The sequence below is a fragment of the Macrosteles quadrilineatus genome, unplaced genomic scaffold (genome assembly GCF_028750875.1).
Source record: "Macrosteles quadrilineatus isolate MER2022 unplaced genomic scaffold, UCM_ALF_1.0 Scaffold_5__1_contigs__length_97177068, whole genome shotgun sequence".
Taxonomy (NCBI): Eukaryota; Metazoa; Arthropoda; class Insecta; order Hemiptera; family Cicadellidae; genus Macrosteles; species Macrosteles quadrilineatus.
This window is the reverse complement of record NW_026542598.1, coordinates 63,000,992-63,025,702: the sequence shown is the minus strand read 5'-3', so window position 1 is coordinate 63,025,702 and position 24,711 is coordinate 63,000,992. Positions and strand designations below refer to the sequence as shown.

The 24,711-nt window shown below is 34.7% G+C and overlaps 1 protein-coding gene across 1 annotated transcript; it reads left to right on the top strand.

The window, feature by feature from the left end:
* The first annotated feature begins 4,306 nt into the window (after window positions 1-4,306).
* LOC128995647 (zinc finger protein ZFP2-like) lies at window positions 4,307-23,949 on the top strand. Its single transcript, XM_054420664.1, has 5 exons — window positions 4,307-4,657; window positions 8,998-9,129; window positions 19,311-19,385; window positions 20,634-20,744; window positions 22,271-23,949. The coding sequence occupies exons 1-5, from the start codon at window positions 4,511-4,513 to the stop codon at window positions 23,834-23,836; spliced, it is 2,031 nt and encodes a 676-aa protein (XP_054276639.1). The 5' UTR covers window positions 4,307-4,510; the 3' UTR covers window positions 23,837-23,949.
* Window positions 23,950-24,711: the final 762 nt, after the last annotated feature.

The window sequence follows — 24,711 nt, the reverse complement described above, 5'->3', positions numbered from 1 at the left end:
TTTTTTACCCTCTAAACACAAAATTTCCCAGTTTTTCTCCGTACCTTTTAAAAGAGCTTAAAAAACAAATAATTAATTTGCTAATTTGGTATATCAAAGTGCTTTAGTACAATCATAAATAAAACATAGTTTTAAACCAGATTTGATCAATATTAATAACAATAACTCTCTCAATGCACCGTTACAAGTTACAACGTGGTTATAACGCAGTTTCTACCAATAAATTGGCCGAAATCTTTAAAATTAGAATTCAGGGGATTTTCCGGGTAATCAAAACTTGATTCCGTGTAATTCCGGGGATTACCACCGAATTTGCGGGTAAAATGAACAAGTTGTGTTGGCAACGCTGCTGTTGACTGCTTTAGTCCTTGTGCTTTGCTTTGTTTTTGTTTTGTTTTCTTTTTCTTGTCGTGTGGTGGTGTGGATGTGGACTGTGGAAAGGAAACTTGACCTTGCAGGCAGCGGTTCTCCTCTGATTTAGACAGCGTTGGAGTTGGAGCTGTTGTCTGCCTAGTTCTATCGTCTGCCGCTCAGGCGCACTGCATGCAAGATGCAAATGGCGATATTATCTTCTGCTACTGTTGTAACTCACTGAAGTTAGTTGAGGTTATGTTATTGTTATTGTTTATGTTGGTGAGGAATTGCCGATTTTTCCCATACAAAAAGATTACCTAATACTGAAAAAGTATTAGTGAAATAAAATAATCAAATCTATTCACTTATTTGCGTTTTTGGCAAATCATAGATAAGTAATTTCTAGAACCAATTTAGTTAAACTTAGGCCTCGCTAACTTGGTATTAACAAATCAATTAATTTTCTATAATTAAAATATTTATTATATATTATTATTATATCTTTGTTACATAAAATTGGGTACAGTTTCTTAACTTTACTGGGCTAGGCTAATATGGATTGAAACTATCAATTTGATTAGTATACCAATCGATTTTTTCATTGTCAGTAAGTTTGGTTAGTTAGGTTAGATTATGTCAGTTTCATTTTAAAATTGATATAGGTAGTTAAAAATATTTATTACTAAGAGATATTCTCAATCGATATTAAGTTAGCGTTAAGAAACTGTACCCATAATATTAAATAGCCTATACTGTATATTTATAGTTAAGTTTAGGGGGGTTTTATTTAACTTACACGTTGTTTTCTTATTGATTTTAATAGGTACATGGATGTATTTAATTGAAATATGTTAAGTTAAAAGAAAATCAGGAAAAATAATTAAACTTACGCCAAGTTATTTAATTAAGTTAGGTAGCCAAGTGAAACTGAAGTGTTTTACTAACTAAGTTAGTCTGTCCTATACAAACGCAAGCTTTAGCTTGAAATTTGATTGTGGATGGATGACGAATGGATAGGCCGCAACATTTTTTAACAACTGTGATATACACATAGAACACAGTACATAAGTTTAAATATTAATCCGATAGTGATGAATTTAATTTTTAATTTAGAAAACTTACTTAATTTAAGGTAAATTCTTTTACCTAACCCGCCATGTTAAACTTCCCTATCCCAAGCGTGATGTATACAACTTCTTTACTTCTCGAGTGATGTAAAGTTGAAAAAACTCACTCGGTGAGGTAATGAAACCCATTTAAATAACATTGAGTGTTTTACTTAAAACATATACCTCTATGGAGCCAACGACGATCAACGCTAGAAATCAGCTGTGCGCTTGAATTTTATTGTTATGCTTTGAAGAATTTTCCTAACCTAGCTTTTGTTTGTAAATTAACGTTACTGTTAGAAGATGAGTGAAATGAATAATGAAAAATATTTCTCGTAACCTCCTGTATATTGTCGGTTCAGGTAAAATCTTTAAGAGCGTGATGTAAAAACGCTCTTACTACACTTTATGTAAATAGCTATTACAAACAGGGTATGTAACATAGGGTTTTAAGTTAAGGTAACTTAGTTGTGTCTCTGAGACGTTAGTTATATTAGGACCAACTTAATGACTTAATGATAAGGATAAATAAATATTGTTTAGTATCAATCAACACAACTACCTAAAAAATATCATACAACATAACAATTAAAAAATATTCTACCGGTATTACAATTAAACTGTTCTAAACCAACGTAACCAACCAAACTTGCTGTAACGTTTTAAAATTCCATTTTATGACCTTTTCCTTTTTTATGAGCTTATCCTATTCCCCATATGCCTTTTCTGTTATCAAACAAAATTTTGAAATGGTGATTAAGCCTACTGCAAATTTGGTTAGTTATGTTAGGTTAGTTTAGAACAGTTTCATCTCAATAAAATATTTTTTAATTTGTAATTTAAATGCGTTTGAAGATATTAAAACTAAAGGAATACGGACCGTGAAGTAAAACAAAAGTATCGATATATCGAAAAGAAATCATTGATAATTAATGTTCCCTTTAACAGGAAAGTACCGAAATGCATAACTAAGTTAGGTCTGCACCTATTGAGGTTTGATTAATTCTGTGAAAGGTTAACACAAAAGATACAATAACTTACCTAAGTTACTTACGGAAAAGTATTGTTTAGTACCGGTAATCCTTTACCATGTTAGTAACTTAACCACTAGAGTCTGCAGTTGGCGGTAGCCAATCACAAGACGAGGCTAGTGTGACGTTGCCATATCGCCCGTTGACGACACTAATTAAAATACTAAACGATATTTTCAAATCAGCTGGCATTATTGGGTCAACTGGAGGTCGGGTCAAAAAGAGACACTTTAGGCCCTAGTGATGAAGTATATTATTAGACACTAATTAGAGAACTTTATGAATGGCTCATTCAACTGTGTTCAAATTGGCGACCATATAGATCGATGGGATATCTCACTTCAGTATATACAAATAAATCATATTATTCAAAATATTTACAAACAACTGCTAACCATCACAAGAAATAAAATGACTTAAATTTTTCGGGATTGGGAACGTGATCTGATGCACAGGTTTTTAGTACAGCAGAACCCTGCATTACAGCCCAAAAGCAATTTTCTTGTTTATTGTAAACATTGATGATACAAATAAACTAAAAGAAGATGACTTTCATTTGCAATTTGTTTAAATCTTACTTAGCCGACTAACTTAACTTACACATTTTTATCTCAATAAGTTAATTGTCGAATTGAAAAATAAATACCTAAATAAAGGTATTTTTTACAGTTCCTCTAATTAAGTTACATTGATGAACTAAGTTAAATTTAAAACAATTACAGTAAAATGAGACATTAAATACATAAAATTGCTTTTGAGCTGCCCTCTGCATTTTTGCTTCAACGAGGTAGGCCAACCTATAATTTACACAACTGCCATTTGACTTGCCACTCAGTAAATGGTTTTTTTTTTAATTTGACAAATGTGTGCAAGACTATGGTGTCACAAATTGTTTGTAATATTTGGCAAAAAGGTGCGCAAGACTGAGGCACGACAAATTGATTGTAACAATTGTCAAAAAGGTGCACAAAACTGAGGCGCGACAAATTGATTGTAACAATTGTCAATAAGAGGTGTCAGAAAGAAGTGTCCCAAAAATAGAATGAAAAAGTTTAAAGTAAGTTAACTTGAAATACCCTAGCCTCACTTAAATCTTTCCGTAATAAATCCACACATAGGCTTGCTCAGATGTTAAAACACTCACCTACATAGACACCAGCACACTGTAATGCCTAACCGGTAAGTTACTGAGTTACACTCTAACTAAGTTAAGTCTGCACAAAATTAACAGCCCCTACCAGAACCTACCAAGGTTCCAACATTCATAAGCACTAATAGAGGGACTGATTTGAAAACCCCATATTTTTGAAGGAAGAAATTCTAAACTAAACCATAGCCTAAAATTTTAACCTTTAAAAATTACAGCCTTGCCTCATACTTTGGCCTCTTAAAAGAAGAACATCTTAACATGGATCATAAACAATACCCTAATCGGAAGAAAAATATTAAGAATAAAAAAAACTCCGGCTAAGTAAATAAATAACTCTTGTCTATATTAACCTCAACTCAAAAAGTAAACAAACGGAAACGACTGGAGGAGCAATGAGCTGAGCCATATGTATGGCTGTGGCTGAGCAGACAGCCAGCCACTAGCCAGACACAGCGGAGCGCGGCAACAAGCGGCAGACAATGGTACTAACTAACTTGTCTGTCATCCCAGTGAGAAAAAAAACAGAGGAGAACCGCTGCATGCAAGGTCAAGTGGAAAGGAATTAAAGGAAAGAAAGAAGTGCGGAGTTTGATGGGGGGTGGGGTGAAGGGTGAATTGCATTCTTCTCTTCCTTCAAAGAAAGAAGAGCAAGAGACAAAACACTGACTTTCAGGTTCACAAGGCCTTTTTTTCTTTATTTCATGCAATTCGAGATAGTTTGTTTATACAAATGTATTAACTTAACCATATAGCCTAAACAATTTTTAAAATAACACAAAACATAGTAAGGTATGGCCTTGTTAGGCCTTCTTCGAATAAAACTGGGAAATATAACTAATTAGAAACTAACATACAGTAACTTAAACATGTCAGTCAACATGGATTACAGTCCAAACTTATTATGCCGCTTGTGTTTATTGGATGGCAGTGGTAATGTGTCAATATTTTCCAATTATAACGACAGCAGATCTGGGTTCTTGGCTCATAAAATTATGCAAATAGCTAATGTACAGGTAAAAATTTTTTTAGGTTATGATAATTTTAATATAAGAAGGCATAAACTAAGGGGAGATTGGGTATTTTAAAGACAATTTTCATCTAGGCTGTTCAATAACTTTAATTAATTTCATTAGGAGTTTTAAAAAAAGACCGACATAGGTAGACCCCTACTAAAATTTAGTGAATGAATTAATCTAATATAGGGTTAGGCCTAGTCCCATTTTTTTCCCGTTAGGCCTATGCTATATATTTAATTCATTTTATTAGTGAAGCATTGCTTCGAATCCCTTTGGGCTTAGCCTATAACACTTATCAGTTGGGTACACTTCCGTATCTGTTGTCAAAAACAACTGAATGAAAATATCGATTGATTTCTTATCGATTGTTTAATTCAATATTGTTTGGTTATTGAATTAGGTTAACCTAACTCACCAAACGATATATCGAATGAAACAGTTGAAAAATCGATATAGGTATCAAATGAAACATTCGAATAATGTAATCGATATATCTACCTATATTTTCATTTGGTTGTTTTTGACAACAGATACGGAAGTCATATTGAAATAGTTTTTAATAGTTAGACAACGGATCTATAAATGTTGGGAATGTGGCTGATCCGGCAGCAAGGCAGACCAGGTCACACACTCTGTGAGTTCGATAGTTGTGCTGCCGTGTGCTGCTAATTGATAATATTAGTTGTCTAAACTTATTAAGTTTAATTTTTTTTCTTAAGAACACTAAAGAGTTCAGATTAGGGTTGCCACACTTCTCAATTCTATTGGGATTTGAAGTAATTCTTCCGTGATAATTTTCTAGTCATTATGTTAGATTTTTCAGCAATTCATCTATTAAGTTACCTACTCAAGCGAGCTGAACCGATTATCCGCTGGAGTTAATGTTTTGTTAACTTACTGTTTTTTTAAACTTAAATGTCCTTGTTGTAAACAATTAGGTAACTTACTGACCGGCAAAGTTTTATCACAGATTGAGTTGGCATGTCAAAGCTCTTGTTCTACTGAGGTAGAAATACTTAGTCAAACGGAATATAAATGTATTTAGAAGATAACTTACGAGGTTTTAGTCACCTAAAGACATATAATTTTGATTCTGTACAATTTCTTAGATTTTTGAGCATGTAGACTCAAAACTTAACCCCTATCGTCCACAAAATGGAACTAGGATCTCATCAATTCATATCTCTGAAGTTATGGAGCAAAATCGTTTACCGTTTATGATGAACTTTCCAAACAGCTCCTATATAAAAGCAGCTTTATCTGTTACGGTACCTACTCTTTTTTGGTTACGAGTCCTATCATCAAAGCGTAGGCACATAAGTTTTCAAATCGTTTAATGGAAATAGTTGCAGAATAAAAACGTCTAACTTAAGTTGCTGTAAAGATATTTTATAAATACAGATGAAATATTCTCTCCATCTGAAGATGATATAACTGATAATGCTAACAATAATCCAAAATGGAGTATTGAGCCCCTCAATGTCTTCGTTTCTATAGTTGTTTTTCTTAGTTGTAACTTGGAAACCAGCTCTTTCAGTTGCAAGTTTGACATTTGTATTTATCAGGATCATGTTCGTAATTATGTCATGAATAAAATAATAACTGCGGTACCTACCGGTACCTCTTTTTTGCTTGGCTGGTTTCCTAGTGTTCTAGCTTGTGCGCATGTAATCGAGGTAAGCTCCTAATGATGTTCCTAGCAGGCGTTTTAAAGTTTAGTCCTCTCAATACTAAATTATTTATTTCAGCGTCATTATAGTCTGTTCATTGAGAGTATGAAGTAAAGCACCGCCTCACAATAGTGCGTGCGGTGGGTTGGGGCCAATGAGGGTAGAGGTTGTCACATGTTTTGTCGTGCGACTTGGGGGATGATTCAATCAGAGTCGTTTCCTCGAAACAACTTTCTCTTCACATCTTCCCCGTCAAACCCTTATGCGCTCAGTGGGTCAGTGGTATGTCAGCTGTCGTACCATAACATTAAAACAATGTGTATTCAATGGTAGACTAGTTGCGTTTGCTTACGATACTGCACTGTTTTACAGCAGTTCAAATCTAGAGCAGCTTAGACAAGAAATGCAAGCTGATATAAAGATGCCAAGAGTGCGGTTCACAAAAAACTTTGTGGTCATGAGTCCTAAAACAAAATACATAATCTTCAATTTGTCTTGTATAATTAGTTTGCTGAGCCATTAAAATATAATTCTTTAAATTGTAAAATGGATCCATAGTGTCAATGCGCGGACATTGAATAGGTAAAATCAATAAAATATCTAGGGTTAAATGTTTGACTCAAAATTATCTTGGATAATACGTATTGAGGCAGCGAGACAAAAATTATTGAAATATATCCGGATTTTTTATATGTTAATTTAATTCAATTATCAATTATTCAATTATCAATTATCAATCATTGAGATGAGGACGCCACTTAGGTGCGTATTTTAACCCAAATATGAGTGAAGGATGAGTGTAGAATGGTGTGAGATGATCTGTGTAGCTTTGTTACTGACTAAGATCAGCTGTTTCATTAGCCAGGATCATTTATTTAAAGCCCAATGATCAGGAACAGCTGGGTCCAGTTTCGAACCATCAAAAAGCTACTTACTTTTCTCAGGATCGAACCCGCGACCTTTTGATTACTAGGCGAGCACTATATCCACTCAGCTACCCAGCCAGGTATCAATGTTGAGGCCAATCTGTAGAAAAAATGTTTTGAGAACTATATATTATATGCTCTGATGAGTTCAAAAATCGAGTATGACATTGAGGTGTGGGGAGGAGCATATTACTCGAACCTAAAATTAATAATAACCATACAGAAGTATTTTGTCTGCATAGTATCCAACAAAACAAAATTCGAACATTCCGAACATTTGTTTAAAGATTAAAAATTACTTAGATTAAGAAATTTGTATGTTTTTAAACTTTTAAAAGCTTTCTATGATAAAAAAGGGGAAGATCGCCACACCATAGGATCTCGGGCATTGACCCTTTGAAGATGTTTCAATGTGTAAGTCCCTAAACCAAATTCAACAGCTTTCAAAAACTTTTATCTTTATCTTGCTCCAACTTTCTTTAATTACTTGCCGATTGATATAAAAACATGTTTCAATTAGGCCTAAAGAAGACTTTGTTATCTTACAAAAATGTTTCTATCCTCCAACGATTCCAATGCATACTATCAGAATTGTTGCCAAGTTTATCTACGACGTGTATCTATTTCCCAATTCATCACATTCTATTTCTATATGTTAATGACCAACATATTACTTCTAAACCACATATCCTAATTGCATCTAGTTTAACACTCTCTTGTTGTTATTTGTATACATTTTTCTCCTAAGTTAGCAAAACATTAGTCATCCAAATATTTAACTATACTATAACACATTGATAAACTGTTAATAGATTTATTTTATGTTGTGTTAATTCATAGACTACTTTCTGTAAATAGGAATAATATGTCACAAAGTTGTAACTGTCTATAATAAAGTAGGCTAATTTTAAAAAACAACGAGGGCTTAACAGGTAATTTATATTGGTTTTGTTGCAAGAGTATCTTAGTATACAGATTGATACAAATTGATGTAGGATAGTTGATTATTGCAAAATACTGGTACTAATCAAAAGGTTAAACAAATTTCCATTAACTTAATAACCAGGCGCGAATCAAAATATCAAAATTATATCCTAACTCTAACTGACTAACTCTTAAGGTGATTATAAAACGTGGGAAGTTAAAATTGTCGCCCAGCCTGCTGAGGCCATAAATTTAGTAGGAGGCGGTGCTTCACTTCAGACTCTTGATGAACAGACTATAGCTTGAATAGCTTTTGGAGAAGCTACTCTGCTAACAAAACATGATCCTCTTCTTCAGAACTGTCATCTACATAACTTACTCTTGTTCTTCATGATCTGCTAAAATGAAGTCGGAATCTTTGTAGTGTCGTCAACTTCACTTTCACTGCTAGTCTCGTCAGGGATCCAGTAAACCCACATAATATCTCCTAACCGTGGATCTCGGAATTCAAAACGTCCTGAAGTCAAGTTTGATAAGTTTGACCGTGCTGTAACCATCCATGAATAAAATACTGACTAACTTACACCTTAAAATAGTCTGAAATTAAATTTACAATCATTAACCACATCACTTGATCATTAAAAAGTAATAAAAAAATAAGTTTTCAACATAAACGAAAACCATCAGTGTGTGTGACCACGTGTCACCTTAACACTAACAGAAACTGTCGGTCAAGGACTTAAAACATGCTGTGTAAAATTAAAAGTTCTTACTCTTAGATACTCTAAAATTATATAGCTTTTAATGTTATTTTCAGATGTATGAGGGTGATGGCTTACCCCCCTTAATATGTCGATCGTGTTTGAGCAAAGTCGAAGCATTCTTTCAGTTTAAAGTTCAAGTAGAAAAGTCTGATTTCTACTTGAGACAACAAGTTTGCTCTTTTCAGGTATGTAGCTAATATAAAACTGAAGTCCTCAAATAAAATAAAAATGTTGATCAACAGGATTTGTTCTCAATCAGGCCTATCACGCAAAAGTCTGTTCACAAAATTTACGCAGTTTGAGGGGAAGTTCCCCCACTTCATTTTTTACATACGTTGCAGCTGATTGACGTTTTGACAAACCTCACCTGTCGAGTTATTGTTTTAAAGGTAAGATCAAATCGGGGGGATAGATTGCTTCTCCTAAAACCGCCTAAATTTTGTGAACAGAGTAATTTTCGTAATTTATAATCATGATCACACTAGTTTGTCCCTTGCATAGGTTTGCTGGACATACTTTGTAGTTGTAAAAAAAAAGTGTCCAAAGGATAAGTATGTGTTGGATACGGTATCAAGAAACTTTGTTTTAACAAATTTCCCTACTAGGAAAGTAGTTGTTACCGGTACAGTAGGTGACATGGTAGACCTCGGACCGATATGCTTTTAAAGTTTGATGTCCCCAGAAGCTCATTTTAGTTCATTTTTTTTTTTAAAATTAAATCCTATATTTTGTCATTTGTGAATTTCATTTTGTCCGTGATATCACAATTAAGTGAATTGCGTACAGTGACGACGACACTTTTCTCTCTGGTACAACTACAGTGAAGAATAAGATTAATACAGTTTGACAAATCAGAAAAATATATTCGGTTTTCGTACCGACAAAGGTTACGACAAAGTGTCCTTAAGTGTATGGGAATTGTCCATGATTTTTTTATCCAGAATGTAGTAGACACAATAGATTTTTTGGATGCATTGCACGACGTCCAAGTGCCACGACGTCCAATAATATTTATTCAGTGCCACGACGTCCAAAACATAATTTTTGAGTTGTTGCACGACGTCCAAGTGCCACGACGTCCAAAAGTACAGTAACTGCCAAAAATATAGTATTTATACAAGCTTTGGACTTCGTGGCACTTGGACGTCGTGAAACAGCGCACTATAGAATTGTAAAAAAGTATCATTTGCACGACATCCAAAGTCGCTGCCAGTTGCACGACGTCCAAGTGCCACGACGTCCAATAAATATTTGACTGTTGCACGACGTCCAATATAGCTCAGCGCTGTTGCACGACGTCCAAGCTCCTTCATGATGACCGGTTACGATGACCGGCTACTTGCCGAACAGTGTTCTCTCGTGTAAAATGCTTAATGGAACGTTTATTAGTTATATATACATGGGTATATGTTCTTGTTCAGAAATATATATACTATGAATATTTGAACCATTAATTGAAACATCATAAAGTAAAAAAAAAAAATAATAAAAAGAAAAAATAAACAAGGCAACAGTTGGAAAACTATAAGGTTTACATGGTTTGAAAAATGATGACATTTTGTTATCAACCGATAAACTTCATTATGTTTGGAGTAAGCTTTTAAATACTTATTTTTTCAAGACTAGATGAATGTACATTGATCAACATGATCTTTGAAAACTATTTTTTATACCCTCATTTTAATTTTTTACTAGTATAAAGAATAGAATGCCTTTTTAGAACTGTTTTTTAGGCTTCCATTAAATGTTCTTATGTCGCAAATATGTTTATTAATAGTACAGTAGACTCTTGATAATTCGAAATTGGTGGGCCAAGCATATAAATTTGAATTATCAAGAGTTTTGAATTATCAAGAGTTCGATTTATCGGGAGAAAAATAAACCATTCGAATTACAGAGAGTTCATTTGTTTAATACATACAAAGGTACAGCACGTTACAATAAAACATCATACCGTATTTTAGTACACTTTTAAACAATCGGCTTATTTTTCAGTTACTGTAGTTGCAAAGAAATCTGTTATTTAGCGCTATATATTTCGCCAATAGCTGAACTATCAGCTGTCGACAACTACGTTTGTGCTCAAGGAGATGTCGCGCAATCTAGAGATCGGATTGCCAACTTAGAAAAACAAGTCAGCGAACTAACTCTGACTACTGCTCTAACTAAACAAACATCAAAACATCCAACACTAGCCTACCATGGGAACAGGATGTACTGTACTGTATAGTTTCCTGTTATAACAGGAAGAGATCACTTCGAATTATAGAGTGTTTTGCCGACTAAACTTCGAATTACTGCGTTACTTTGATTTATAGAGTGTTTTTTCGACGAAACTTCAAATTACAACATGACTTCGAATTATAGAGTGTTAACCGACGAAACTTCGAATTACTGAGTTACTTCGAATTATAGAGTGTTTTTCCGACGAAACTTTGAATTACTGCGTGTTACAAATTGACCTGCCCTCTATTTGGACTTTGAAATACCGAGTGTATCAAAATGCATGGTAAAAATTTGAAATATTGAGAGATTCTCTAGGGACTGAGCCTTCATTTTGAATTATCGAAAGTTTTGAATTATCAAGTGTTTGAATTACCAAGAGTGGACTGTATTCACTTAACATTGACTTAGTTTTATTTCAATAAATTTTGTGTTTGTGTTTTGCTACACCACTTATTAAATTGCAACCAATGAGAATATCATATAAATAAGTTGTACACAGGATTCTTTTGTTTCCCAACTCTAAAATACAACGCACATGAATTGAAAATGTTATAGGTGCCTTTTACTTATAGTACTATAACACTATACTATATATAATGTTATAGTACTGTAGCGAATCGAATATCAATAAAGTTAACGTATAACAATAAATTTACATATTCCTAGATTATAATTGAATGTGTTTACGAAGGAACACCACAACCTCAAAATTCAACATTACAGTATATTTACTCAAGATTTATTGTTTTCACATAGCACAGTTGATGTTGCCAACTAGCGTGGGAGCGGAAGTCCTGATAAAGGCTAGTTCTCGGAAAAGTAATATACTTGTAGTTTGAATGAAACATTTAATTCTTTAATTTCTTTAAATATGAATACTCATAAGGTTAACATGAGAAAGTCCAGAGCCAGAGCCACCGGGGCGGAGACTGAAAGAATTTTTGAGGTAAGAATATGTTAATCGGGGATGTCATCTATCATCATACCAAATTTCAACCTTGTCGGTTTAGTATTTTTCGCGTTTGCTAGTCACATACATCCATCCATCCATACATCCATACATCCATGGTTTGCACTGTAAACAAAAAGCTATCACAATAGTTCCAAACCGACAAATAGAAAAATACCCCCGCCGCAGCAAACCTGCCGTCTAAGCGAATTTCCATTTGGCCGAATTGATTTTCAATTGATCTATTTAAATAATATTAGGTTTAACGAGTACCTAGGTTTGCTGCTACAAGGAAACTAATAAAGTAGTGTGTTTTTAGTAAAATATTGATGGCTTACTATAAAATAAATAAATTTGCCAAGTTTGATCAAAATATATCCATAAACAAGCAAACTACAACATTTTACAATATTCTCCATAAGAATAACATGGGAATTTTAAATTTACCATTTTTTTAGTTTTCTCCGTAACCAATAACCGTACAAAAACACTTTGATATACTGAATTGTTTGTTTTTTAAGCTCTTTAAGAAGGTTTAGAGAAAAATTGGGAAATTTTGTGTTTTGAGGGTAAAAAGTGAGAAAAACCAATTTTTACCCCATAAAACCCCCCATAAAACCCTGTTCCCATGGTCCGATCATGCTGGATCGCGAACTCATTCAAGTTTATCCCGCCTTACACCTTCAAACCAAATTTCATCAAAATCGGATAAAAATTACTCAAGTTATCGTGTTCACGGACACATACATATATAAAAATTTGAACGAATGGTGTTTTTGGCCTCTGGGGACATTAAAATGAAAAAGTAAATCGGTCCCGGGCCTAAGTCTTACCATGAGACCTACGGTAATAGCTACTTCCCTATAGGGAAATTCGCTACAATAGGAAAATATAAATAAATGTGGAAAATAGGATAATTTTCTAACATATTTTAGTGAAATTATATAATCAGGCAATTGGAAATTCAGTCTACAGATTTGCTGTGGCAGGGGGATTATATTACGGTTTACACAAAAATAAATCAAAACATAAACCTCATAACACTCAGGAAAAGGGCCTAGGTTGATAGGGCAATGATTATAGAATCCTAATTATTTCCTATATCCATGATGAATGATTTCTTTTAAAACGAATTATTCCCAGTAAAATATTATTACAGCATTTCACAAAAATAGAACAGACTCAGTATAATCTAAATATATAAAAGGCAAAGCCCTCACTGACTGTGACTCACTCACTCACTCATCACTAATTCTTCCACTTCCCATTTACCTAGGAGGCTGAAATTTGGTACTCCGATTCTTTGGGCATTAAATAGGAAAACTAAGTAGTTTTTGTTCTGATCGGGCTTTCGGGCTCCGCCCCAGTGGCTCTGGCGTTTCCAATGATAACCTTATGATTTTTCATATTCAAAAAGAAGTTAAGAAATTCTTTTAAAAATTTAACAGTATTTAGCTGTTTCAATTAAACAAGTTGGTTCTTTTCTATGATGTTCAATAGCATTAAAGTTACAAGGATTACCAACAGGGTGCAGCACTATTATTTTTTAAATTTTGATTACAGCCAAAATGCATGTAGTAAGTTTGTTCTCAATGGAAATAAATAAATTCATTTAATCATTCATTTAATTTGCAACCAAAAGGTGAGTGAGCGTAGCGAACGTACTTCAACCAGGACGTGATTGAGCCATGCGAACGAGCTCACTTGTTAAGTTAAACGGGGCAAAGCCCGCGGGTACAGCTAGTAAATCATAAACATAAACAAATTAAGTAACTGAAAGAATCATATCTATACAGGGTGACCGTTAAGTCTTAGGACGGCTTTATAACTTTTAAACGACAAACGATATACATATACATACATTATACATTTATACATTTATTGTTGTCATGAGAGCCGAAGCCCCCTGACTGCATACCCGGTACCTATCCTTTAGGACATACCCGGGCCCCATGATGTAGGCCGAAGCTTACGCATCAACCTTTAGCACATCATAGGCGGATGACTTAAGGTCATCAGGCTCGCCGGCTGCCGAAGCAGACCCTTCGGAAGGAGGGTTGCCCCTCAATCCTAACCAGGGATTCCGGCTGCTTGTTTAAGCGTCACTCCACCTGGGTTCCACTAGGTCGGGACCTAGAGGTCCATGGTAGAGCGCCCCGACGCATTTAGTGCAAGCAACACTCGGGACCTATCTAATCCCTGACAGGCAGAACCCGCCATCGATAGCCAGGAGGAAGGGGACCATCAGCACGCTGACGGGGGGAACCCCAACCTCCCATTTACACCACTAAACACATATCACAACAACACACGACATTGTATTCTAATAATAAATACCTTTAATTTGATGTGCATATCAACCTATGCTTCCAGTCAAGATTTACTTCCGACTCCTTGTGGGCCGTCGCCCTGAAGAGTTATTTGGATCACTGAATGTGAAGTTATGGGGATCATTTTAAAGGGAATTTTAAGCAAAGAAGAATGCCGCAAACCGTACTTCAAAAGGACCATCCGTTTAAAAATTACAGTTGTTTAAAGATTTAATTTAGTGTTTTAATTTAAAGAAATTGGCTAATTTTGAAAATCTTTGAATATCTGCCATTTTGCGCAGGATCAACCTTTTGAAGTGCGGTTTGCGGCATTGTTTTCAGTTGAAGTAGACCTTTAGAATGATGTACAACTGAACATAGGCTGTCATTAAAGATTTTCTTCTGACCCCCGACGGGCCGTCCCCCAAAGGTGATATCCGACCACCATGTACACAGAAAAGTAGCTTACAATTTCCAGTAACGGTATACCAAATGTGGTTGTGATATCGTTTGTCGAGTAAAAGTTATAAAGCCGACCTAAGATTTAACGGTCACCCTGTATATTAATAGGCAAGCATGTTTCTTTAAAACCTTTTTTTTCAGCTTGTGGGCATCGCAGGAAAAATCTTCGCATACTGTTAGAAAGATATTTTTCTGTAGGTGTGCAGAATCCCTTTAAAATTAAAATAGTCTCAGAAATAAGCACAAGAAATGAATTTGAAATTTGAAAAAAATTAACATGAGCTTTATGGGTTTCCATGCCGGTGACGAAATGACAACGAAATATAAACAGAAAATCAAAACAAATTGAAGAAACTCCAATCACATGTTTTATTTACAGTGTGGGGTGAAAATAGAGAAGTCTGTACATTACAAATTTTTGGTCGAGTTTCGACCACTGGACGACCTCTAGTACTAATGAAATTACATTAACATTTGGTTTGACAGCTACATTTAAGTAATGTAAAATAATGTTTACATTCAGACTATTAACATCATTATTTTAAATTTATAATCCTTTCCCTCTCTGTTCTGATATCCGAGCATTATTTAATACTAGTGTACCTGTTGCTCGAATTCGAGCAATTGCAAAGTATTGCAGGCGTTATTTCAAAACTAATAAAAGTCACAATTTCCGTTGACTTAAAAGAGTCAACTCAAAGATAATGTAATCAATCACTCCACTTCAGTTATCGAAACTGAAAACGAACTCACTCTGAAAACGAACGCTCACTCCACTATTATCGAAACTGAAATGACAACAAACTCACTCTGAAAACGAAAGCTCTTGAGTGTATAATGTGTTTACTATGAACAGCTGTTTTAGTGTTATATGCACTTAAAACGAATTATTCGTCAGTTTAAGTAAACAAAATTTTTTCTTCATAAGAAATACATTGGGATTTTGATGGCCTGTGGGGCAAAGCCCGAGGACTTTTATAAACAGGAATTGGTGAAAGGGGGAGTCTACACAAAAAATACTTAATTTTGACACCTCGTTTGTAAAAATCCGTCCATTATTAACGGAGGAGTAGTGTTTCGTAGAAATCGCCTTCACGTATTATATATAAGGATGTTTGAACCAGCTGTGTGGAATTGTGAAATCAAAATTCATTTGACAGTTAGTTCTGGTTGTTTACATTTTTAAATTATGTAGGTTTGCTCTTGTTACTATGGATACCATCAATCAATATTTTAAAATCTCTCACCTCAAATTTTTCAAAGCCCACGGGGCAGAGCCCTAGGACAATAACGAAGAGGGAATAGTTGTATAATATGTATCCTCGGAGCTGTAGCTTCAATTACGTGCAATTTGAGCCCAGTCGGTTCAGTACTTTTTGAGATTAGGCTATCTCATACAAACACACAGACACACACACCCACACAGACACCACCTCTTCTTTATAATAGTATAGATAGATAGATAGATTACTATTATAGTATTATACAGGGTTAGTAAAAAGTGTGGAGACCCCCTGTTGTTTTTTTAACGGCCCATACTAGAAAAACTAAACTCGGCACACCATTATGGCATGTTATGAAGTACTTTTTGTGCATAACCGCCACTTGGTGTTCATCCCCAAAATGGGGTATTTTGGGGGAAACTAAAAAATTTCAAATACAAAGATCCATCAAGTGACCCCTCATTTTGAAGGTCCTGGTAAAAGAAAACCAACAACGCAAACTAGAGGTCTCTATCTCAGTTCAGTACAAAATGGCAGCCAATTGAAATTCTCATAAGTTCCCAAACCCAAAATAGGGGATTTTGGGGGAAACTCAAAAATTTTAAACGATAAGCCCCATCTAGTGACCCCTCATATTTAAGGTAATAATAAAAGAAAACTAACAACGCAAACTACATGTCTCTATCTTAACACAGTAAAATATGGCAGCCAATTGAAATTAAAATTGCAAGTTATTTCCGATTTCTAAAGATTTCAATCAGCTTCCATTTTTTACTGGATTGAGATAAAAACCTCTAGTTTGCGTTGTTAGTTTTCTTTTACCAGGTCCTTCAAAATGAGGGGTCACTTGATGGGGATTATTATTAAAAACTTTTGAGTTTCCCCCAAAATCCCCCATTTTGGGTTTGGTAAGCAAGTGGCTATTAGGCTTAAAAAGTACTTCATAACATGCCAAAAAGGTGTGAAGAGTTTAGTTTTCCTAGTGTGAGCCGCTACAAAATTTACAGGGGGTCTCCAGACTTGGAAAGCTGCAAGTTAAATTCAACTTCCGAGAATTTCAATTGGCTGCCATTTTTACTGGATTGAGATAGAGACCTCTAGTTTGCGTTTTTGGTTTTCTTTTACCAGGACCTTCAAAATGAGGGGTCACTCGATAGGTCTTTGTATTTAAAATTTTTGAGTTTCCCCCAAAATCCCCCATTTTGGGGATGTACACCAAGTGACGGTTATGCCCAAAAAGTACTTCATAACATGCCATAAAGGTGTGCCGAGTTTAGTTTTTCTTGTATGGGCCATTAAAAATAACAGGGGGTCTCCACACTTTTTACTAACCCTGTATATTGTCTGTGCTATGGCTAAAATACGTTTTTATTTCTGCATCAGCTGGAGACACTCTCTGAATATCTGCTTCAACCATTTGTTGTCAAACATTGATCTCGTAAAATAGTGAAATTATTTTTCGTATGCACTAATAGAGCAAGGTTTGTACTAAAAGAAACCCTTCTTTTAGTTTAAAAAATACATGTTTCACATTTTTGACCATTGTAGTAACATCATTATAGCTTAAAAAGTTGATAAGTTATAGTTTACATAATATTTAGCACATTTGACGGATAAACCTTTTTTGAATTCGTCATATTATAAGTGTATGAAAATTCATATATCTGTGTATCAATATCTACTTATCTCATTTCTGTTCAATGGAAGTTATACAATTTCAATGACACCGGTACTTAAATGGGAAGTCTTACAGCTGTTATAAAACTGTGCATACATTTGATCTTACGAGTAAATTTGCTACCAATTGATATAGTATGACAATTCTATTCTCCTGAAGTACTTAGAACTCTACCACTACTCACATTAAACCTACCATATTTACTTTTGGGCTAGTGATTAATTTATTGTATTAATCATACAATATAGTGAATAGTGTAGTCATTTATTTATTTCGCTTCTATGACATAGCTCTATTTTGTAGAAATCAATTATGCAATCATAACAACAGAAATACTGCATCATTACATTTTACGGTGACATAGTATTTATTTTACATATAAAAAATTTAAGCTAATGCAATAATTAGTTCAATTAGAACCATTGAATATTGAATAATTTAAACATTAATCGAAGACGAAGCGGTTGACAACTTTCAAACAGTTAACTAGGCCTAATCGCCTTCAAAACTAATATTTCAATAATTGCAATGCGAACTGTATGCACTGAGGTCGGCAAACAGTGTTCACTGTGTGCAGGCACTTTGGACGTCGTGGTACTTGGACGTCGTGCAACAGTCAAATATTGATTGGACGTCGTGGCACTTGGACGTCGTGCAACTGGCAGAGGCTTTGGACGTGGTGCAAATGATACTTTTTTACAATTCTATAGTGCGCTGTTTCACGACGTCCAAAGCTTGTAGAAAGACTATATTTTTGGCAGTTACTGTACTTTTGGACGTCGTGGCACTTGGACGTCGTGCAACAACTAAAAAAATACTTTTTGGACGTCGTGGCACTGGAAAAATATTATTGGACGTCGTGGCACTTGGACGTCGTGCAACATTCCCGATTTTTTAATATCACAACATGAAAAGTGTCGATTTTATTCTGATGTGGGATTATATTTTCTTTACTGTCTATCGTTCTTATTTTTTGTATGTAGGTTTTCCAATGTTAATATGAGTTATGTTTTCAATATTTTAAAAACACTTACTCAATGTTGCTGAAAAAGGTTTGTTAACTTTTTTGTATAAGAAGAAATAAGTAGTAGCCTAAATGAATAACAAAGCACCCCTGGAAACATGGATTGAAAATTGCTTAAAACCTGTATAAAACTGTCATCTGCAGATTCATAGTTAATAGTTAAGGATGATAATGCAAGAAAGTAGTTTCAATCTATGATCATTGAGTACATTTTAATGACAGGTTTGGTTTGCAACTGTTTTTATTTTAGAGAACCATTTCTACCAACTTTATTTTACAGTACCAATAAAATATAGTATCGTAATACGTCTACCAACTAGTTATAATAGTAAGGTCAATATAATCTTTAAAAATTTCATCATGTCAAAAGGGTATTTAAAATTAAATTTTTTTTAAATTCATTGATTAGGGGTTTCAATTTTATTATTACACGTTTTGCTGGTTTCGCAAATGTGTCTGCACAAGAATTTACATTTACAAATAATCAATTTACAGGGAGATGTTTTGACATCTACGACTGTAGACAAAACTTCAGAAAATGTTAAAAATGAGCCTCTTTCAGCCATCAAGGTAAGAAGTTGTACAGTATTTTTGCAATCCGTAATGTGTATTTTAGCAAACATTATTATTATACAGGAACAGGGTTAGGCAGACCACCCGTACACAATGTATAGTGGTCAAACCAATTTAGATAGATCGTTCGTAACAACTTAACCCCCCTATTTCACCCTGTAGAATTTAGGGAAATTATTTTGAAATCTCCCAAACACACGAAAAGGATAGTTTTTGGGGGATGGAGGTAGTTTATGGAAAATTTTCTAATGTCGAGGTAGTTTAAGTGATGCCTCATTTTAAAGGTAGGGTAGTCTATTTGTTCACTGAAAATTTTGATGAACAATTTTTAACTTATCGTGACACTCATTTACAGAGTGTTCTTTTCATTAATTTGGGATGAAATTGTGATCTGTTACATTAATGTAGGCGGTTGCCATAAAATTAACTGTAAGATCCTAAATTTTAGACATTTTTGAACATCCTGTACATGAGCATCAAGATAAGTTAAAATATTTTTTTTATAAAAATGACCAGTGGACAAATTTGAACATTTTCCAAAAACTACCCCCACATCCATTTGTTAGGGGGGATTTCAAAACAATTTCCCTAATTTCTTTGGGGTGAAAATATGGAGGTTTAAGTTGTTACGATCGATCTATCTCGATTAGTTTGGCCGCTTTACATTGTGCACTGGTGGTCTGCCTCACCCTGTAATTCTATACTCAACAGAAATCAGTAGGCCTAGAGTAATAATATTTCAAATTTAAAGATAATAAGTAATTTAGTGTAATATTGTGGGGAGCGAGGTCGGTCTAGTGGTTAGAGCACGGGACTCCGGTTCAAGGGGTTCAAATCCCGCCAAATCACCAATGGATTCTATCTAAGTGATAATGCCAATGCCATAACCCCTAAGTCTAGCCTGAAGTAATGTGAAAAACAATTCTGGGCTCATGCCTAGCGTCCTTGGGAAAAAAAGTAATATTGTTACAATATTGGTAAGATTTCTTCAATTATCATTTTACAAAAACCAACTGTAATTGAATCTTCAAACTAACACATGTAGTTTAAACTTAAGTTCACTGACAAAGTGTGATTTTACTTAGAAATAAGTAGAAGCAAGTATGGTGTACAATTAAACTTAAGTTTCCAAAATGAAATTTAGATGGATAGGATAAGAGTAAAATACTGGAGTTCAGTGGTTTAAAATACCTCAAAGAATTATAATTGTGTGTACAATACCAATAGGAAGATTCAATGTTGCAGAATGGTGTATATCTCTCTGACAGCTCTTGGACTGACGGTGTGCAAAGTTTTCCTGGCCTTCAAAGCTGTGAAACGCTGACTAGTGAACCAGTATCTGTGGACCCTCCACCAGTAAGCTGTACTAGTTTACAAATTATTATGAAACACTAGCAGAGTACCCGTCCTTTGTACGGGGTTGGCGCGTATTTGTACATACTTATTGGCCAGTACAGCTGGCCGTCCAAACGTTGGAACCGAGTTAGTACGGATAGAATTCCGACTGGCTGCGACTGTGTTGAGGTTTCTGAATTTACTTGCACTCGGTATTTGAACTCTTCAACTTGTTCAAATTTATGGTTTAATACTTCAAAAGATACCCTACCATTGTCCCCCCCCAGCCAAAATATACCAACTCAGTCTTTTCATTGTTTATTTCATTTCCTATTTATCTATTAGAATCTCTGTCCTCAGACACTAAACACAACATTATCTACAATTGCCAGTTCTCTTATATAAGTCCCCATTTAATGCTCATACCTAGATTTCTATTTCTTAATGCTTTGTATTGAACTTCCAGTACTTGGATATTGATTCTTTTAGAACAAATATTTGGTCGGTAGTGGATCTTCTTTCTTTGAAATCCAGCCTGATGTTCCTCAATTATTTCTTCTAGATACACTTCTAGCCTATAAGTCTAATAATAAACTAAATACACTTGAGTCCTGCTAATCCGAACCCAGTTAATCCGAACGTTCGCTTAATCCAAACGTGTTCCCGATATTATTTTTCAATAAATTTGCACTATACAAAACACAGTGGGAAAGGTAAAATAAGTTGAAATGAAGTATAAACAAAGTAATCAATTAAGAAATACAATGGTTTGTTTTATTAGTAGAAGATTAAACTAACAAAACGTAATAAAAGACAAATAAAACAAAAATTATTTTGTAAGAAATATTGCACATACTGTACTGAAAAATGAACTTTAGTTATGCCTACTTGTTCTTAGACATGAAACCTCGAATCTTCATTTGTTGTAGTTTTGATTATTGCCGCGTAGTTCCGCCATTTTCTCATGAACATTACATCTGCAGGCGTGGCAGTAGACCGTTGTTCTAAGTAGCAAAGGGCAAGGTCAAATCGTTATCACTACCCTCCCCCTCGTCGCCCTGAACATTATCTTGCGTCACTGTGTCAGTCAGAGTCTCTGCACTACACCATCCATTCATCCACGCCCTCTTCGACCGTGTTTTCTACGACCCAAGTTAACTGGGTCGTTTTCGTTAAGACGTTTCTTCAAAATCTAACGATGTCCATAACTTTTTCCACAATTTTCTTATCGCTCCAGCTGTGACATTTTCCCAAGATCAGGAAACAAGGAAACAAATTGAATAAAATGTAGCCTAATGCTACAAGATTTTTGGTAAATGTTTTTGTTTTGGTTCTTAACATGTACCAAAGAGTAAGAGTAGAGTACATAAAAGTCCATGAAAACTGCACTTTGGCCTATTCACAAATACAAACCTCTCTTTCCTTAACTTAAACTGTTAAAGTAAAATACCAAGCCCAACTTTTACAATATTATAACTTGATAAGCTACTAAAATTGAGATCAAACAATTTAAAACTAAATAAAGTGATCTAATACTTATTTTTCAGGAAGTTAATGTTGTTTTATCTGAAGAACCACATCCAACCTTTGTCAATTTGACAGAGGAAACCAGCCAGGAAGATAAAGCTCTTTTAGATTTGACTCAACAAGAAGGGAAATGCCAAAAGGAATCAAGTAGAATATCAGTAAACTACACAGAAGAGCTTATAGAGAAAAATGTTCCTGACAAGTCAAATTACTTGAATACTGTTTTTCATGTGAATAGTTTCTTTAGTAGGACTGATGGCTTGGCTCTTGGTAATCAAAATGAAAAGGACAATGAGCTTTATAATTTGGATAAAAAAGAGAGTGAAGGTATAGAAAATAATAATAGTTGTACAGAAGAAACAAACATTGATGAAAACTATGAAAATGAAGAAAACAAGGAGGATGAAGAAATTGGTGATGATTGTGATAATGTAGATTCATTTAAGTCTGATGAAACACCTTCAGGGTCAAAAAATGAGAAAATTACCTACTGTGAGCAATGTGACAAACATTTTGAAAAACCTATTAGCTTAAAGAAACATCAGTCAGTGCATCCTAAAGAGTCATTCAATTGTACGTTTTGTAATAAATCTTTCAAACATAGTTGGAATTTTCAGTCCCACATAAGATCACATACAGGAGAGCGTCCATTCGTGTGTTCCATCTGTTCCAAAACTTTTACGGACAAAAGTGCCCTCAACGCTCATACGAGAATAGCTCATTTTACAGAGAAAACTCACAAATGCACATTCTGTGGTAAAGCTTTCAAGCTGAAGAAACAGTTAGATAGACACGAACGAATACATACGGGACATCAATATCACCGATGTGAAATTTGTGGCAAGTTGTTCACTCAGAAAAGTAATCTCATGAAACATTCAGTGCTACACTCAGGAGAAAAACCTTACGTCTGTCCGGTCTGTGAAAAGCCATTTGCTCAAAAGGACAATTTAAACATTCACATCATTCGGCACCACTCGCAGCAGACTCCAGTGATTTGTGATGTATGTGGAAAGGTATTTAAAAACAAGATGACCTTAGTGGGTCACAAAAAAAGCAAACATTCGGAAAACATTAAGCAGATTATTTGTGAAGTTTGTGGAAAGTTCTTCCCAGACAGGAGCTGCCTGAACTCCCATAAATGGGTCCACAACTCTGGGGTGCCGGTGCAGTGTGACATTTGTGGGAAAAGTTACCCTCACGGTAGAGCGCTCAGGGTTCACAAGCGAATCGTGCATGCAGAAGTAAGAAAATACTGCTGCGATGTTTGTGGGATCGGCTTTAAAACCAGTCAGACGTTGAAGCATCACAAAGTGGTCCACACGGGGGAGCGAGCCTTTAGTTGTGAAGAATGTGGACGATCGTTTGGCCAGAAAACTGCTCTGAAGACACATCAACGAATACATTCTGGTGTGGAGCCGTACTCGTGTCCGCGTTGCGGTGAATCTTTCAAGTGGAAACAAACTTGTGACAAACATATTCTCAAGTGTACCGGTAAGCCTCGTCAAGCGGTCATAGACTATCGCATGATTACTGAAGATTATGAATCTGTTGCAAGGTTAAACGACCTTACTCCTGATACATGATTGCCAATCAAATATTTATATCTCCTAAAATGTACACAGCTACCTGAAGACGAACTATTTATATATTGCAGGACAGTATGATTTTTAAAGGCTCTTTAATTTTGATAAGCAAGTTTAAAGGGGGAGTTCATGAAAAAAATTTTTATAACGATATTTTTACATATTTTGGTTCAAGGTTAAATTCCAAATATAAAATTTAAGACCGTACAATTTGTATTAACCTTGGAAAAAATCATTTAAGTCAATAATGCATGGAGATTTTTTCTATCATATAATTCATTGGATCATTTTGTTTTGAGTATTTTGGTAATACAATCTGACTAAAACTTAGTTGTTTCATCCACCTAAAGCCTATTTAATTCATATAGTATAACCTTTATGCTAACATATATTGGTCTCTTATATTGACTGCCTATTTATTTTGGAAGAGCGGGGGCCCAACAGCTGCTTTCAGATAAAGGCCCAACAGCAGACACTGTGGATTCCCAAAATTTGTATCTTTTACCCAAGTACAGTATAGCCCCGCTTCTAGAAGAGATAGAGAGATGATTTTTGGTTTATTTTGTTCAGCTTGTTCAATTCTATGATCTGTAGGATGGGTTTGAAGGAATACATAATAAAACATATTTTTAATACTAATTTTGTTGTTAATTTTCTACAAAAATCCAAATTAAAACATAAAAATTGTATAGAACCATTAATTGTTGTATTCAAACCAAACCCATCCTACCGATCACAGAGCATACTTTAAGAAACACTTGGAAACAAAAAGTTATAAATGATCTTTTATTGGTTTTAATCTGGTAAACCCTTGTAAAAAGTGAAAAATACCCTCTCCACCACAGGGGGTGAAAAAATTCCAACCAATTTTTTTT